The 16,529-nt window shown below is 46.0% G+C and overlaps 1 protein-coding gene across 1 annotated transcript; it reads right to left on the bottom strand.

Moving 5' to 3' along the window:
- Positions 1 to 1,980: 1,980 nt before the first annotated feature.
- LOC104573751 (organic solute transporter subunit alpha) lies at positions 1,981 to 10,707 on the bottom strand. The gene is made up of 8 exons (XM_088532714.1): positions 10,629 to 10,707; positions 9,087 to 9,238; positions 8,889 to 8,962; positions 7,161 to 7,319; positions 4,935 to 5,046; positions 4,186 to 4,332; positions 2,703 to 2,808; positions 1,981 to 2,198 (listed from the first exon to the last, which is right to left on the bottom strand). Exons 1-8 carry the CDS (start codon positions 10,705 to 10,707, stop codon positions 2,011 to 2,013), a joined length of 1,017 nt encoding a protein of 338 aa, XP_088388840.1. The 3' UTR covers positions 1,981 to 2,010.
- Positions 10,708 to 16,529: the final 5,822 nt, after the last annotated feature.

Raw genomic sequence — 16,529 nt, 5'->3', positions numbered from 1 at the left:
CAGCCAGACATGTCATTAGGAAATGAAGAACTGCTTTGTAAGTCCAGAAGAGCAACATTATTAATGTATCCGTGGCCTTGTGTACCCATATATAATGCAACATTAGGAATAGGGCTAATAGCTATGTGTTAAAATGCTTTAACTACATGAATATGTAAGCTGATCCCTACTTAACTCTGTGGACATCTAGGATGTTCTTGTGTCAGAAAAACAGTTTTTGAAAGGAAAAAGCATCACTTCACATTAATGCAGTTCACGAATCTGTGTTTCTTTCACAGACTACCAGCTTATAAAGAAATTAAGTATAAAATTTTTCCAACTTTTTTTTTTAAAAAGAATTTTCAAAAGAATTTTCCATTAAAATGGTATTATTCTATTGTTAAGGAAAATATTTCTGACCTCAATCTAAATGAAAAAAAATCTTTAATCCAACTTTCCAGCTTGCTGAAATATACAGAATATTTGCTTTCAGAGAGGGAGCTGGGGGTGGGAAATGATTTCTGGAATTCCTTCTAAAGCAGAAATAACACCTCTATTTGCCAAGTCTGCTTCAATGGCAAAATGTTTGACATGCTACAGGTAAAAGGTGATGATAACACATTTTCTAACATGAAAGTCTACATATGGAATAACCCTCCCTGCTGCATGGATTGGGTATTTACTTCTAGGAATCCAACTGGAGATGTGACACTTAGAAGTGGAGAGAGCCAAACGCTCGCACGGGGCGCTGCAGCAAGCACAATATCCATGTGCTCATTAAACAGAGTAAAGACAATATCATATGACAAATTAGAGCAAACTAAAAGCACTCAGGGTAATCCAGGACCATTTATGAAAAGACAGAAGTTGATTTAAGCAAAATAGACTAATGGATGTGAAGTCAAAAGGTCTTACAAGACTTGAGCCTGCTTGGGCAGGCTAGAGGTGGGGTGGATATGCTGGGGAAACAAGAATTTCCTGGAAAAACCTTCCATTCACAGAATTACAGAAAGGTTGAGGTTGGAAGGGACCTCTAGAGATCATCCAGTCCAACCCCCCTGTTCCAGCAGGGACACCTAGAGCATGTGGCACAGGGTGGCATCCAGGTGGGTTGTGAAGTTCTCTAGAGAAGGAGACTCCACAACCTCTCTGGGCAGCCTGTTCCAGGGCTCTGTCACCCTCACAGGAAAGAAGTTCTCCAATAATAGTTATCTTCATAGACACCTTTTTCACAGAGTTTCCACATATCCTGATTCCTATTTTCCAAGCAGAGAACTGAAGGACCAAGCAACATCATAGAGCAGTGACAACACACCCTTAGTGGATCATAACCCTTACTTTCCTTTACCAGAGCAGTGACTGAGAACCTGCCTTCCCTTGGAAGAGCATCTGCCAGAGTTGATTATATATTTGTAAACAGCAGCTGTGTATTTACAGAGTTAGGATGTGAATTGCCAGAGAATGTGGAAGTCTTTCCCTGAGGAGCTCATCAGTTACACGGGTGGAGAGCATGGACAAGCTTGGCTATTTCTGCATGAACATGTACAAATATCTTTACTGACCCAAATTATCTACAATGAGCCTGTGGCACAACGTGAGAGAGGATAAATTCTAATGGAGGACGGATGGGAAAATGCTGTGTAGACCTGAGAGTATGATCCAGCCTACCTGAAACAGGCTTAAAACAAAAGTCAGAAAAAGATGAAAAGAGAATGGCTTTGGATTATCTGTAAATCACAACCATTCAAATAGCTAAAGAAGAATCATATTGTGAGATTGGCCACTGTCAAGTGTTTGACAAGAGGATAAAATTACATGGCATGAAATCTTAGTAAATGCTATGGTATGAAAACACTCATATCGTGTATGTATCACTGGAGAAAAAAGGGGGTTATCCTTCCACTCACTGGTCCCTGCAGTACAGCTCACAGGTATCTATGCCAGAAGCTGTTCTGACTTGGGCAGTGGTTACTTGTGTTGCAGGGATATGAGAGCTCCTGGAGCTGAGCTTCCAGCTCCTGCAGGGACCTTCTAAACCCCCGGCAATACATCTTCACTAAGGGCACCGTTTGAGATGATCTTAGGAGTCTGCTTGTTGTCGTCACCTTCTTCGGGGATGCCCTCTGGAGGTTCTAGATCGTCGTATCTTCTCCTATAGACCACTCGGGAGATTAGGGTTATCAGGAACATCTCCACAATGAGGAACTGGTGGATCATATCTGCCAAAAAGATGCAGGGAGGAGGATACAAAACAGAACAAACAAACAAAAACATGAGAATCAGGCAAGGAATTAACAACTTATTTATTCCTGTCTGGACAAAGTGAGCTAACTTTGCTACCCTACTCCCATAATGCAGCATATCTCACACGCAGCAATTATATCAGTTAAAGAATTAAAGTACTGCCCATCTGTAAGCGTGCTCTTAAGATGTGCATCCAAAATTCATGAGATTTAACAATAATTATACTTGTTGGTTTCTTGCCACTGATTTCTGATTCTAACTCAAGTTCTCAAAACTCTTACCAAGTTTTCCTCTGTTTCTCTGCAAATATGACAGCTAGAAAAGTGTTATTATTGTTCTTAAATAAAACCTAAGATTCTCAACTGGCTACACGATCCAGGAAATTAATTCTTCAGGAAAACACCGGATACTGCAGTTAGCAGCAGTGAACTGCTGCCTCTGCAAGTAAGTGAAGAACAGCCCCTTCCTTTGGAACTTACAGGCTCCTCTTGCTGATGAGGAGAGTGGTGGGACACAGGGAATAATCCTTTGCATAGCCAAGATGTTGATAATAGCTGCCTGCAGCTGGCTCGAGATGAGGATAAACTGCACCAGGAAGAGAAGAGAGATACTTTACCTACTGGCAGAAAGATTATAGCCCACACACCAGTTCTGCTTTCAGAATAGACCCTGCTTCACCTCATCTTTCCTTTCTTGCCCTCCTCACCAGCATGCTGCCTGCCTTTCTGAAGAAGGCAGCTCTTGGTCAGGATGATATTATCGTGCGTATGATTATTGAACCAATTCTATTCTAAAAGTGATTCATCTCAGCATTTCATTCTGGAAGTACGACACATACAGAGCTCCCCATCAGGATTTTAACCAATAGTGATCTCTGAACGTTAGATAAAAAGGTTTGAGATGCTCCCCGTTAACCTAACCCTGAGCTCGTGCTCTCCCTCAGCGGGAGAAGTATTCAAGGAATGCTTCTTTTATTGGCTCAGCTGTTGGCCACACAGGGAGATGTGGTACTCCCAAGGTTAAATGGAATGGTAAGGAATTCTTCTGTACTGAAAGAAATGAAGGGTGAAGGACTCAGCAGCTCGGGTTTGACTAATCACATAGGCATCATGTTGCCCACTGTTCACCGAGCTGGGCCTTCCCTGCCCTGGAGACAGTGAGGGTGTCCCTCTGGCTGCTGGTGCCACTGCCTTCACATGCCGTCTTAAACGGGGAGTCACACGAGTGCAGCGGGACGATTGCCCACCATCCTCTCTGCTGCATTTATAAGCATTTGATAATTTGCTTAGCAGACACCTTGATGCAGAGTCTTGCGACATGTCCTCTCTAAACAGGATGCATATGCAAGGATTCTATCTTCCTCTCTTTCTTTCTTCGGGGTTATGTGGGAGAGGGTAGTTGTGTCCCTGGAGTCACACAATCTAAATTATCTAGTTCTGTTCTTTATTGTTTAGTGACTCCCAAACAGCATTTTCATTATTATCTAACTCTGAAAGGCAGAATGGCTAAAAATTACTTTCAAAATAGAGCATTGTGGTCTGCTAAAACAGTTCAGCAAAAGCCACCCACACAATTCTCCACATCCTCACCTAGTTTTTAGGTACACACTAGCATTTTAACATTGTGTTTCAGGATACCATGTTCCCAAAGGTTCCTTCAAGCCTTGCAAAAGGTGGTGTTTTGATTTCCACAGCCTAAAGATGAATGGATTTTAAGCAGCTCAAATATCCAGCACCTCTGGAGACTATACAGCTCTATACAGAGCTTTAACAAAGGTACAAATATGCCTTTTTACAGTGTTTTATGGAAAAGATACCATAACCTTTAAACAAAGGACCAAGAATCAGAGAGACAATGTTATACCAACAGTAATGTTGATATCAACACTAATGTTGATATCAATAATGTTGATATCAATGTTGTATCAACAGGAATGTTTACCAAAAATGTTAAAATTCTCACCTGATAAAGAGCAAACTTAGGGATGATCTTCTTACAGTTAAGGATAGTCCTAACTTGTTGAAACATGATTTTAACTGGCCACAGAGCAATAATGGCAAGGATCCAAATGAAACAGTTAATCCATATTGCAGCTCCATCAGGAGATAACTGAGAAGCAAATTAAACGAAAATACTTAGAAAATTTGATGACATCAATTTTACTATTTTGACGCAGACTTTATGAACTGGCAGATGCGGACACTACAAGGCTTGGTTTTATCTCCACAAAAGCTGAAGCTAGCAGGGGTTGCTGAGGTTTGCACTGGAAACTGCATGCCATACCTTTTTTATTATTATTATCTTGCAAGGATACAAAACCCTCTGGAGCTTGCAGGAAAATATTAAATTAGTTTTCCTATTTGCACCTGGTACCTGTTTCTTAAGGCTGCGCCGTACGAAACAGGGCAGGTGCCTCTCAAAGGCCACTCTGCAGTCCTGATCCCCAGACCATATAGACTGGGCCATGTGTTAGAGCATGAGCTGACGCCTAAACCACCCCAACACTCAGCTTCCTTCTAAGATAAGCCAGCAAAACAAGAGTCTGGGGGAAGGGAGAAATCATACACTGCTGGGTCTCTTTTTAACAGACAAAGCCAGGGCATGCCTGGAAGTGTTCCCAGATCCTACAGTTTAGGTGTTGGCCAAGATATTGACATCAACCCCAAAACTATGGATTTTGTGGGCTGCTGCTCATTGCAACATTTACTTACATCATCAGGTTTGTAATTCCCATTAGTCCAAAGCACTATTGATAGAAACATGAACACAGGTCGAAAGAAAGCAAACTGAAAGGTGCCCAGCTTCAGCCAAAGGAGGGTTCGCCTGGCAAACAAACAAACAAAAAGGCCAGTTAATAACCTTAATAACATTTTTTTGATACTGTCAAACAGCAAAATTTCTCCACTCCTATTGTCATAGAACACATACCAATAGCTGGGGAGGAACAACTTCAAGATTCAAAAATATTTGCAAGAATTATCCAGATGCTCATATAGTAGAACCTCCACAAAAATAGCATTCTGCACCAATTGCCTACTAACCAAAACAGGGCAAAATGTGATGTCTTGCTCTGCTCTGGAGCTAATGAGGGAGCCTGTGGCAGCATAACAGGTCTCTGAATGATAATGCCACTTGCTCTGTCATACTACCTTATTTCACTTCTCAAATGAAACTGAGCAATTCAGCATTTAGGGGTGAACGGCAAACTACTGCAGAGCTTCAATCCCTGCCATGTGCAGTGCTTCTATCTGACTCTGCCTTCCCATTCAGCCGGTTCTTAGTCTTCTAGTAAATCAAGAAAAGGAATTACAAAGGCTTTGGGGAAAGGATTGGTAATTTTCCAGTGCATCATGAATACTGCCAGTGTGGTTTTGCTTCTCTGCACTGTAACAAGAGAAAGAAGCTATCTTCCCCTTAATAACCTGCATATGGCCAGCAGGACAGCTCAGGATTTCCTTTCTCCTATCAGTCAGTATAATATTTATCCAGAATACAGCTCATATACAATAGCCTGGCCATCCAGTATTAAACATCACCAAAAAGGGGCTGATGCATGTGCAGGCAATGGGCACAAGAGCTGACTGATGGCAACTCACCTTGAGTCTTCAGAGGACAAGTTTTGGCTGCTACAGCGGGCTCATGTCTTACTCTACCACTGTGCATTTCCCATCCTCTTTTATGTTACTGTCTTTACTGCAGCTTCTTGCTCCCTTGAGACTCCCGCTGCAGATGCCTTGGCAGACAACAGGCTGCTATTTAGTATATGTCACAGCATATAGCCGTGACGTGGGAATTGCTTGAGTTTAACCCATTAAGATGGTTCTTAACTTTGGGACTAGGAACAGCACAGGCACCCGTGGCATGGCCTGCAGCAGGCCAGCCATTCAGTGCATATGCTTTCCAAAGGTTCATTATTCCCAAGGGGCTTTAAAGGATAACAAGGCAAACATGCTCTGCCATTGATGTCCAGTCCCTTGGAGAAACTCCTCTGTACCTTGCCCATTGGATCCTCGAGCTCTTTGCTCCTTATGTGAGCAATGCCCCCATACTCTGTGCCAGCAGAAGAGCCCTGGGAAAGCTCGGAGGCTTTCAGGCTGCAGATCTTGTGGAGAAGCCTGTAGGTGACAGCATGACGCTAGCTGGAGCAGGGGCCCTACCAGGCAGTGCTGGCAAGAGGCAGGGTTTGCAGTACATTATATTGACTCCTACTGTAGGTGCAGCTCTCCATCCTTACCACCCTTCTCCAAGCGCCTTATGAGTTCAGTAGAGGAAAATATTTGTTTTTGTCTCGCCAGACAATGCTATTTCATGGAGATCAAAACTTGCCAGGAATGAGACCTGGTTTTGTTCTAAAAATAATATTTTAATCTGAAGTATTTTCAAAGTTAAAATGAATGAAGCCATTTCAGTTTTATCAAAGTAAGAGGAATTTTCTTTAAGACAACCTCAATTTGAAAATTCTACTTGCAGAAAAAGTATCCAATTAGGAGTCAATTGTTCCCTTCTGGCATGAAAAGAAACTGAAATCTCACTTATTTTTTATTGCTTCTAGAATGGAAATTCCCCCTCCCACACAGCGCTGGTTAGTACACAAATGGTTTCTTGGAAAAGAATGGGTTTAGTTGGGGTGATAAACACACTGTTCAATGTGATACAAGAGGGAACACTGCACTGGGTTAAAAACAAGTTATCTCAAGTTCTCTACTTTTAAGCAAATTTACGCATTAATAGAAACGAAATAATTTAGCTGCATTGTGCAGTCCTAAAAGGATGGTGCTGTTTAAAAGCTTGGGAGCGACAGAGAAGATCTCAATCACAAGAGCCCAGAGAGTGTTTTTCAGGAAGCAGGGAGGCCCTTTGCTGTAAATGTGGCCTTGCCAATTTGGCTGGATTCCAGGCGCAGTTTTCCAGACGGGAAATCTTAAAGGGCAACTCACCTAGTGATGCGCACACGGGGGAGGCAGAGGCAGCAGCAGCAGCAGGGGCCTGTACTGATCTTGAAGCGACCCTTCTCGAACCGCCGGAGAAAGAGTTTTTGACCGCCGCACTCTTTAATCATCATCAGCAGGAACTTGTGGATAACTATGGCAAAGAATCTGAGGGAGAAGAAAAGGCCATCTTTAACTTTTCGTGCATCTCTCTCATATGCCTGCTAGGCCAGGACTTTCAGCTGTTGAGTTTTTAAAGCTTGTGCTTTTTTTTGCAATCAGTAGAAATTCTAGCACTAGCTGTAAAAAATCACCAGCTTCCCATCACTTTGGAGGGTCAGAACTGCCATAGCTCCGTTGCAAGAGGAATAAACTGAGACACAAAGCAGCTGAGGAATTGCCCAAAACCTCACTGGTGCGTGAGGACAGGCTCAGTCAGTATGTAAGCACGGGAATTTCTGGAATTTCTGGCCCAAGTCATTTTAGGGCCATGTTGTCCTATCAGTTAGCTAGTCCTGGGCAGACTAAACTTTTCAGAGCACGTCCTATTCCCACTTAAATATATATAAATATATGTTTGTATATCTGGCTATATCCATGTGTGCATTTAGCTAACATTATATGTGCTGTCCCAGTCAGGGTGCAGTTCCTCTGTGGCCAAAGCAGATGCAGGCAGTGACTGCTACAGCTCTACCCCCTGCCCTCCAGCAGTTGCGCACACTCAACTCTTCCCAGGAACCATGGAGTGGGAAGTCACGCTTTCCTCCCTGCTCCAAACTAATACAGGGAGGTGATCCCCTAAAATCCAGCAATCAGGAATCCACAAAATAGAAGAGGCTCTCTCCAATTGCACTGCCTCTCTGAACAAGCTCATGTGCAGCTAGAGAAACATCAGTGGTGGTGCAAGGAAGGGGTCAGGAACCGGCATCTGGGGCAAGGGAGGAAGGAGGATTAAGACAAGCTCAAAGTACTATAGGGCTGGACCCCTGGACATCTCTGGCAATTTGTAGCTGGCTGCACGAACAGCTGTGTGTCAGCAGTGCTCCCTGGCACTGTGTTTCCTGCTTTCTGTGTACGTGCAGTGGGCCATGGGGCAAGGCTGACCACGAGACCATTGCGGTGTCTGGCAATGGTTTCCAAAATCATCCCTGTGCTCCTGGGCTGAATGCCGCCACACAGCATCCCTCGCCCAGGCTTTGCCTATGGGGGCTACACCTTCCCCTTCAGGAACCAGCAGCCACATTTCTCCATTATTCCCTGTTCATGTCGGAGCTGTCGTGCTCGTACAGAAAGTGCTTTTATCAGGACAACAGCGGAACATTTTTACATTAATATACTTATTGGAGGATCACTTGCCACCATTAAAAATAGACCTCTACAGCTCATCATTAATAAGAGCACGGTGAAGAAGTCACAGGTCAGAATCTCATTCTGCATGACCTCCCGGGGAGGAAGAACAACAGGTACCACTCTAAGGCTGCTGTCAGTCAAAGGACTCCATTACACCAGCGTCACGGCCCTTTCGGCTCACAGTCCCACATGAGGGGGCTGCAGCACTAGGAACTGCCTCAGCATTTTACACTTCCCACAAAAGCACTGCCAAGAGATTTCGGCTTAAACTAAAATTTAGCAAATCGTTAAATTTACAAAATGACTATGTTTACCAAGAGTAGCAGGTGTTTAAAGGGAAGAAACTCAGGGTTCAGTGCACTATCTAGAAACAAGGAGAATACTCACACTGCCGCTGTGAAATCTGTAAACATCGTGGAGCGAGGAATCCACATCCCAATGCATGAGGTAGTAGCAATCACCTGTACAGAAAGGGAGCAAGGGCAGAAGTAAAACGAGTTCATGAAATACATACTTTTTTTTTTTTTTTAATCCAAGGAAGCTCCATTTTCAACATTCAGTTTTATCTCTTTTGATGACACTTACCGGAGCTGCAGCATTTATCCAAATTAAGATTGATCTTTTGGAGGAGGGGATTTTTCTATAGATATAGACCACTTCCTCCACAAACACCAGATTGGCAATCAGCGTCATCAGAGTCAAGATTGCAAAGAGAAATACACCTGCCAGGTCAAGGCCTGCAGAGCGGAAAAGGGAAACAAAAGGATGAGTTTCATTCCACCACATCTAATGTAAAGACGGCATCTCGGAGGGATGACTTAGGGCTATTCCGGCAAGACTTGCACATATCTTTACCTAGGGACGTGAATCACTGACTCAACAGGATGATTCAAGTACTTAAACTTAGGTTGATAAATAAATTCTTTTAGGAGGCACAGAGAGCATGTGTAGAGAACGAATGTCCATGTTCGCGTGGCATTATGTAGAAATCCTCACCAAAGAGGAGGTCTAGGACAAATGCTCCTGGTGTGAACAAACAGTAGAAGATCTTCTGGTACCTTACCAGGCAGACTACAAGCAAAATTTGATTTACTCAAGTAGTAGTTCTTCGCTTCCATTCTGTGTTCAAATGCATGTTTGCATTTGCACGTCTTCCTTGGGTGTGCAGACTTCTCAGAGACTCAGTGGAAGTCTGTGGGCTATGCGAGCAATGAAGGTGCAACGTCCTGATGTACTTATCCTGGGGTAAAACTTGCTGCCAACAAATCTATTTTTTTCTCCTTTCCCCGTAACAGTGGTTATTGATACGAACATTTACCCACGGCTGACGGTTGAGATGGACTTGCTGCCAAGAAAGGTGCTTCCTTAAGGTGTTTCCCAAGGCAGACACAAGCGCTACAGCCAGGTCTCCTGCGTAACTTAGGAAGTGTACGTGGACATCACCTGCACTCACTCGGGCCCACCTTGGCAGGACACAGCTAACGCACACCAAGCAGCACCTGCACAGGTAAGCGAGGCACTTCCCAGCCGTTTAATCTAATTTGCTTTAATAAAACAGAAAAACAAACCCACTTCCAAACTTGGTTGCAGATCCCACTAGAGGAACCTCTAGCCTCCCCATCGGGGCTGAGCACAGGTTTTGCATGTGGTGCCTGTCGGGACACCCTGCTGCCCTGAGCCAGGCGCCTTCCCCACTCCGCAGCGCTCCCCACCGCTCCAGTGGGTGACGATGCCATCCCGCCTCCTCCAAAGCCCCAGGCAGCGGGCACGGCCATGGCAGCCCCTGCGCCCGCAGCCCGCTGCCCGGCCAGGCCTGCAGTGGGGACGGGACGGCAGCACAGGCAGTCGTGCTCCCCTGCCTCCACCTGGGAAGGGAGACGGGAGGAGGGCAGGAACGGGGAAAAGAAGTGGAGAAAGAAGGAGGGAAAGAAGCGGGGAAGGAACGGGGGAAGAAAGAGGGAAAGAAGGTGGAGAGGAAGGGGTAAGGAAAAGGGGAAGGAAGGAGGTAAGGAAAAGGGGAAGGAAGGGAGGAGAGGAAGGGGGGGCAGGAAGGGGGGCAGGCACCGGCGCAGCCCCGCGGCGGCCGTTACTGCGCGTCGCGGTGGGGCCGTTGGCGGCGGCACTCACTGCTCAGCAGCTGGCGCGCGTAGGGCGGCTCGCGGGGGCCGCACGGCGGCTCCGCGGTGCCGTTGGCCTCGCCCGCCATGGCTCGCGGCGCGGGGCCCGGGCGGGCACCCCGAGTGTCCCCCGCGGGGCGGTTAATCATTAACGGGAGCCCGCGGGAGCGGAGCGGGGCCGGCCCCGGGGAGGAGCCGCCTCCGCCGGCACCTGCCGCCCCGGCGGCGCTGCCTGAGGGAGCGGGTGGGCAGCCCTACCGAGCGGCGCCGCATGGAGCTGTCCTCAGTCAGGAGGAAGGTCTCGGAGCCGCCACGGCCACCGGGAAGGTCTCGGAGTCTTCAGGCTGCTCTAGAATCAGCCATGGCAAAGACACTGGCCAAATTCTTGAAACGTAATTCCAGCTCATTTTCCATTTGGAAGTCTCTTTACTTATCGCGGAGAGGAGTTGCTGGCTTGAATGAGGTGCTAGCTGAAGTTGCTAGCTATGGGGGAAATGGCCGTTAATAACTATAATACACTGTATTTTTCTCTTAGTTTACATGTGTTTTTTTTTTAATCAAAGTATTCTGAAATATGACTTAGATGCAAGGACCGCCCAAGACCTTTGAGGGTTCTTCCTGCGCAGCAGCCACAGGATCCCTGTCTGCTGCCATTTTGGTTGCCAGCTTCACGCATCCCTGAAAACTAGAAATAAAAATTCCTTTCCTGTGAGTCCCACTTGTGACTGAAACAAGTTTACCAGTGGTTTTGCTACAGATACTCACTCAGTAAGGATGGGAGTGACAGAAGCGATGGCTATTTCATCGTATTTTATAGAAAACCAGCCTACTTTGATGTAGCTGTTCCTGTAAGAAACCACATAGTAATGATTCTGGATTTGACTGATATATTAGTCATTCAGCAATACCAGGAACAAATCCTGCAATATACACTGAACACAGCATTAGAGAATTTCCCATCTCATGAGCTTGCACAAATTTAATTGGCCAAAGTTAGAGGTTAAGGATTTATTCCCAACTGCTGTTGTGGAGGTCCATGATCCTCTCTCTTCTGCAGGGGTTCCTTGCACAGAGTCTAAAACAAAATACCACAAATCTACTGCAATTTCTCCTTATTGGCTGCACCATTTTGTCATCTTTGGGTCACACATCAGAGCCACTTCGTTAATAAGTTACCCTAAATGTGGCACATGGCAGCATCTCTTGCTCGCATTCTGGGCTAGGACTTCTTGCCCTCTGGGACCAGCGCGGGCTGGTCTAACTGACAGTCCATCCATGCTGACCAGTGCAGCCAAAAGGAAGCGTCAAATAAATCACACTGAAGGACTTAGGATGGCTCATCCGCTACTGCTCTTGGATGTCTGCACACACCCGCTCAGCACAGGCTTTTCAGCACTGGCCTCTGAGCCAAATGCCAGGCCCTAGAGCAGGGCCAAACCCTTCAAATCCCCATATGCTTAAGCAGATCTTCCTCTGAGTTCCACTATTCCAATTTTGAGTTTGAGCCCTTAGTTTAACACATGGTATTTGACACAATGAATCAATCACCTGTCAGATTAGAGAGGTCAATGGATACACACATCTATTCAGAATGAAAATTCCCCTGCCTCTGTTTCCTGGGGACTTTGGAGCACTTTGTGGCTCAGGATAAAAAAATCCCCTGCCTCTGTTTCCTGGGGACTTTGGAGCACTTTGTGGCTCAGCCCCGTTCCAAACACTGTTCAGGATTTCTGCTTCTTCTCGAGGAACGTGCTCCTTCCTTGCTGCCAGCGCGCTCTTCACTTAACGACTGACGCAACCATCTTTATGTCCGTCCCCTTTTTCGCTGACTTTCTCTAACCTGCCTCACTGGAATAACTGCATTCCCTTGGCTCCCAGCACAGGCTCACTCGGAGGGAGGTGGCGTTCCAGTCCCCGGGGAGCCTCCCTGAAGGCGGTGCTGCTTTCCAGAGGGAGACACGGCCTCCTTGGCCCTCGTGTCACTGCTGCCTCACAAACCAAGCAGCATGTGGGCTGTGGCGACGTCTAGCAGGCCCTCATGGCCACCGCTGTGGGCGAGAAGCAGTCAAAATCGTGGAAAATGGAGGAAAAATTATGTTCAGTTGCGTTCAAACTGACACAGACGCTTTATATCAGAAAACCAAATCAACGTTTGTCAGTGTTGTAGGACTGTATCACGTTTTGTACAAGTTTGAGCGCCCGACCAGCCAAGGGAGGTTGACCAAAGTTGTCAAGCTTCACAAGCATGAGCAGGTTTAATAATGCAATTAAACCCTGCCACTTTGATAACTTCGGTAACTTCAGGAACTCGGCCTTTTCCCACTCTCAAGCTTTTCACTTACTGCTAATAATAATTTACTATTTTCAGAACAGGTGACTCGTTAGTGTAAAACATGGAACAGTTATGTCACTGATAAACAAATAATGGAATTTGCTTTTTATTTGGATCCTGATAACAACTGTAAAAATAAAGAAGTGCAATGATTGCAATGAAATACATTGGTATAACAGAGCTGAATTATAATTTTCCTGTCTGTTCAGATGTGCAAATTTCTACATTAAAGAAAAAAAGAAAAGAACATTGGATTTGCCAGAAGCTTTACATCTGTGCTTTTAAAAGGAAAATTTAGGTAAAGACTCTTGGTCTACTTCAATACAGAAGTAATACAAGAGAAAAGACAGAGGCTTTCATCAAATCTGAAGATGAATGCAAGTTTGATTTTGTCTCACTTCCAAAATAGCAAATCCATTTCTGGCAGTCAATATAGAGGAGAAATACAAAGAAGCAGAATCAAACTAAATACCTTTTTTTTTTCTTTTTTTCTTTCAATACTTTGCTACGCTTTCATCTCGATGTGAGTAATTATCTATATCTGCCTCATCTTACCTTTCCAGAGTTACTCGTGAGTGACAGGGTGCAGGAGAGGAACAACCCTAAGGAAATTCTCAGAACTTCATAGCAGAACAAAGAGCCGAAAGGACCTTATAAAATTAGGTCCCCAAATTGGCGTTAAGAGGAGCAGCCAACAATCAGCAAGCCGAGGGGGGATTAGAGGCAGGTAGTGCATTTTCTCTGCCATTGCTGTGCTAAAGTACCTGTATTTGATTGCGGGGCTTGTCAGCAAGGGGAGAAGTTTTTCCCCGAAGGAGTGGTGATGAGCAGTAAGACAAATATGTCTTAAGGACCACGTAAGTGCCACTTGGTGAGCGTCCCACAGGTATCCAAAGGCACTGATGGGCAAAGACAAACCTCATAGATCTTCAGCTTCAAAAGGAATATATTAGGATTAAGATGTTCTTCCCTAGGAGTAAATTTCTACAGATTTTTCCTTCTCACTCTTGATTTGTAATCTTCAACTTCTAGACGAGGGCTGGCAGGAATTTGGAGAATTTTTAATGTCAAAAAGCCAGTTCATCTCAGCTGAAGCCTCGGATAAGAGGGCAGCTTTTAACAGATTGCTTAACCAGTAAGTACTTTTTAACTTCACTTTGTGTGGAAATATTTCAATTGGATATTTCCTACATGAACAATTCTGCTTAAAATTGCTGCATCTGCTGCTTAAAAAAAAATCTGAAATATTTGAAACTGATTAAAATGAAAAAAAAAGATGGAAATCAAAACGGACTGTTTCAATATGAGGAAATTGCACATTTAGACTAATCTGTTTATTTTTTGTTTATAAATGTTTCTGCTTTTCATCTTAATTCAGGACAGCAAGCAAAACTAAAATTAAAACTTGGCAAAAACTGAGGACCTCTTTATGGAGTAAGTCATGTGGAGCCCACACAGCTCTGGAGAGGAGAAGAGAGGAGAGGAAAGAAGGAGAGGAGAGGAGAGGAAAGAAGGAGAGGAGAGGAGAGGAGAGGAGAGGAGAGGAGAGGAGAGGAGAGGAGAGGAGAGGAGAGGAGAGGAGAGGAGAGGAGAGGAGAGGAGAGGAGAGGAGAGGAGAGGAGAGGAGAGGAGAGGAGAGGAGAGGAGAGGAGAGGAGAGGAGAGGAGAGGAGAGGAGAGGAGAGGAGTCTCTTCGGAGGTCCCAACGTTGTTCTGGCAGGAGGAGCGGTGCCATTCCTGTCAGCCGCAGCAGCCGGATGCCCGGCAAGACGGGTCACGTGCTTCTTCCCGCGGGTTGCGACATGATGGGAATGCTCCTGCTCCGTCCCTATGGCTAGCATGGGGAAGGGAAAAGCAGCAGCCCAAACTCCGCACCAACTGCAACACTGCAAGACCGGAACAGGACACGGCCCCCAAGCTCCAAATCAGAGGATTTTGCTGCTTTCTGAAAAAACAGGTCACATGCTAGGAAAGAAGGGGAGAAGGAAAGATGTGCCCGTGTGCCTGCAAGACCTTGCCAGCCTGGGGATTAGTCACCGGAGCTATAGGGCTGGGTGCAGGCAAAAGCCTGAATGGTGTGGGTGCAAAATCAGTGCTGCATGTGGCACCGGAGATATTGCCCTCATACAAACACAACCTGTGAAAGGCTGCAACTCCTGTTTGCAAGTACGTTACAAGTAAAGACTGGGGAGCTTAACATGAACTTTAATTTTTGTCTTTCAAAGTAATACTGGGCGTGAGCTCCTAAAGTTTTTTTTCCTGTGAGAATTTAATAGAAATTAAATTTAAATAGTGACAATCAGAAAAAAAAAAATGGTTGTTTTCATCTCGATGTTATTTGAAGGCTACCTCGATTTTTCAGCTGCCCCTACATGCACAGGAAAATCATGGTCGTAAAAACGCGGAAACCCCCCAGGCCATGTCTGGGCTTGCCCTGTGCTGTGAAGGTGGAAGAGGAGCCCCCGGGCGCCTCAGCCCCGGTGGGTCTCCGAGGTGCGGCAGGCCGGGCAGCCCATGCGCAGGCCAAGGCGGCAGCGAGGGCCGAGCGAGGGCCTCAGGGCAGAGCGCGAGGCTGCCTGCAGGGCAGGTGGGCAGGGAGGCACCACCAGAGCTGTGGAAACATCAGCACACCTCCGTAACAGCTGCCAGGGTTGCTGGCAGTGCCAGGTCAAAGCTGGAAGTTACATTTCGGTCACATGCCAGAACTGGATAGGAAATGGCCGAATGGCGCGAGATGCTCTGGAATGATACGCAGGTCGCAGAAAAACAAATAAAACCTATGAAACGGTTAGCGAGCGGAGACTGGGGGCTGTTGGGCCCAGCTCCCATTCTCTGTGCCAGCAGTGCCTGCATGTCAGCCCGTATGCGCCGGACAAGCACGGGCAAACTCCCGAGCCAGGGGCGCTTCTTCGGAGCGGGTCTGTGGCTGCCGGGACTTTACAAACTCCATAAAGGCCCCGCTCGGGTTGCGCCAACCCTCCCTGAGCTGGTGGCGGCCACCTGGACAGGGCGCCGTAGCCGAGAGCTGTGAGGTCCTTACTGGGGACAGGTGGGTTTTTCTGCTTTCCATCGTGCCACAGCTAGAGTCACATCTTGTTAGCCTTGCCTCGATAAGGAACAACCTGCACGGTGCTGCTCTTTTATGACACCGGTTACGAGCGAAGGGTTAGACAATTAGTGGATATCCTTGCAGGTAGGAAATAAGCTTACGTGCTTTGTTTCCATTATATCTGCAAGTCCTGGGAGAGAAGTCCTGGGCTTGTGAATACCGCGGAGCCAGCTCGCAGGGGCTGTGGCGTCTTCCTGGTTTTGGCAAGGATTTCTGCCATCCTATTACACGAGTCACCCAACCAGCCTGAAACTCAGTTTTTCCATCTGTCCAGTGCCAATAACTGCACTGGCCTAAAAGCAGAGCAGAGTATCTTTTGTAAATGTCTGCAATGATTTTCAAAATAGATGAGAAACACTGATACGTTTCTTGATCACCATAAAAGTAGGTGAATTCTTTCATTGCTGGTCAGATCCGTAAGCTTATAACCTTCCAGGAGGTCTTTAAAAAGTTGTCACTGAACTGAGATAT

Source organism: Tinamus guttatus, unplaced genomic scaffold (assembly GCF_059628265.1).
Source record: "Tinamus guttatus ecotype Peru unplaced genomic scaffold, ASM5962826v1 Tinamus_guttatus_pri_ptg000470l, whole genome shotgun sequence".
Taxonomy (NCBI): domain Eukaryota; kingdom Metazoa; phylum Chordata; class Aves; order Tinamiformes; family Tinamidae; genus Tinamus; species Tinamus guttatus.
This window is presented reverse-complemented; position numbering and strand designations above follow the sequence as displayed.

What these genes read in the sequence shown, in the direction of transcription:
- LOC104573751 (XM_088532714.1), bottom strand. Translation starts at nt 10,707, where the DNA reads ATGGCGGGCGAGGCCAACGGCACCGCGGAGCCGCCGTGCGGCCCCCGC. An exon ending in GGAATTACAAACCTGATGAT is followed by an intron (nt 4,333 to 4,934) that starts GTAAGTAAATGT and finishes TTTGCTTCTCAG; the next exon opens with TTATCTCCTGATGGAGCTGC. An exon ending in CTAAGTTTGCTCTTTATCAG is followed by an intron (nt 2,809 to 4,185) that starts GTGAGAATTTTA and finishes TTCCTGGTGCAG; the next exon opens with TTTATCCTCATCTCGAGCCA.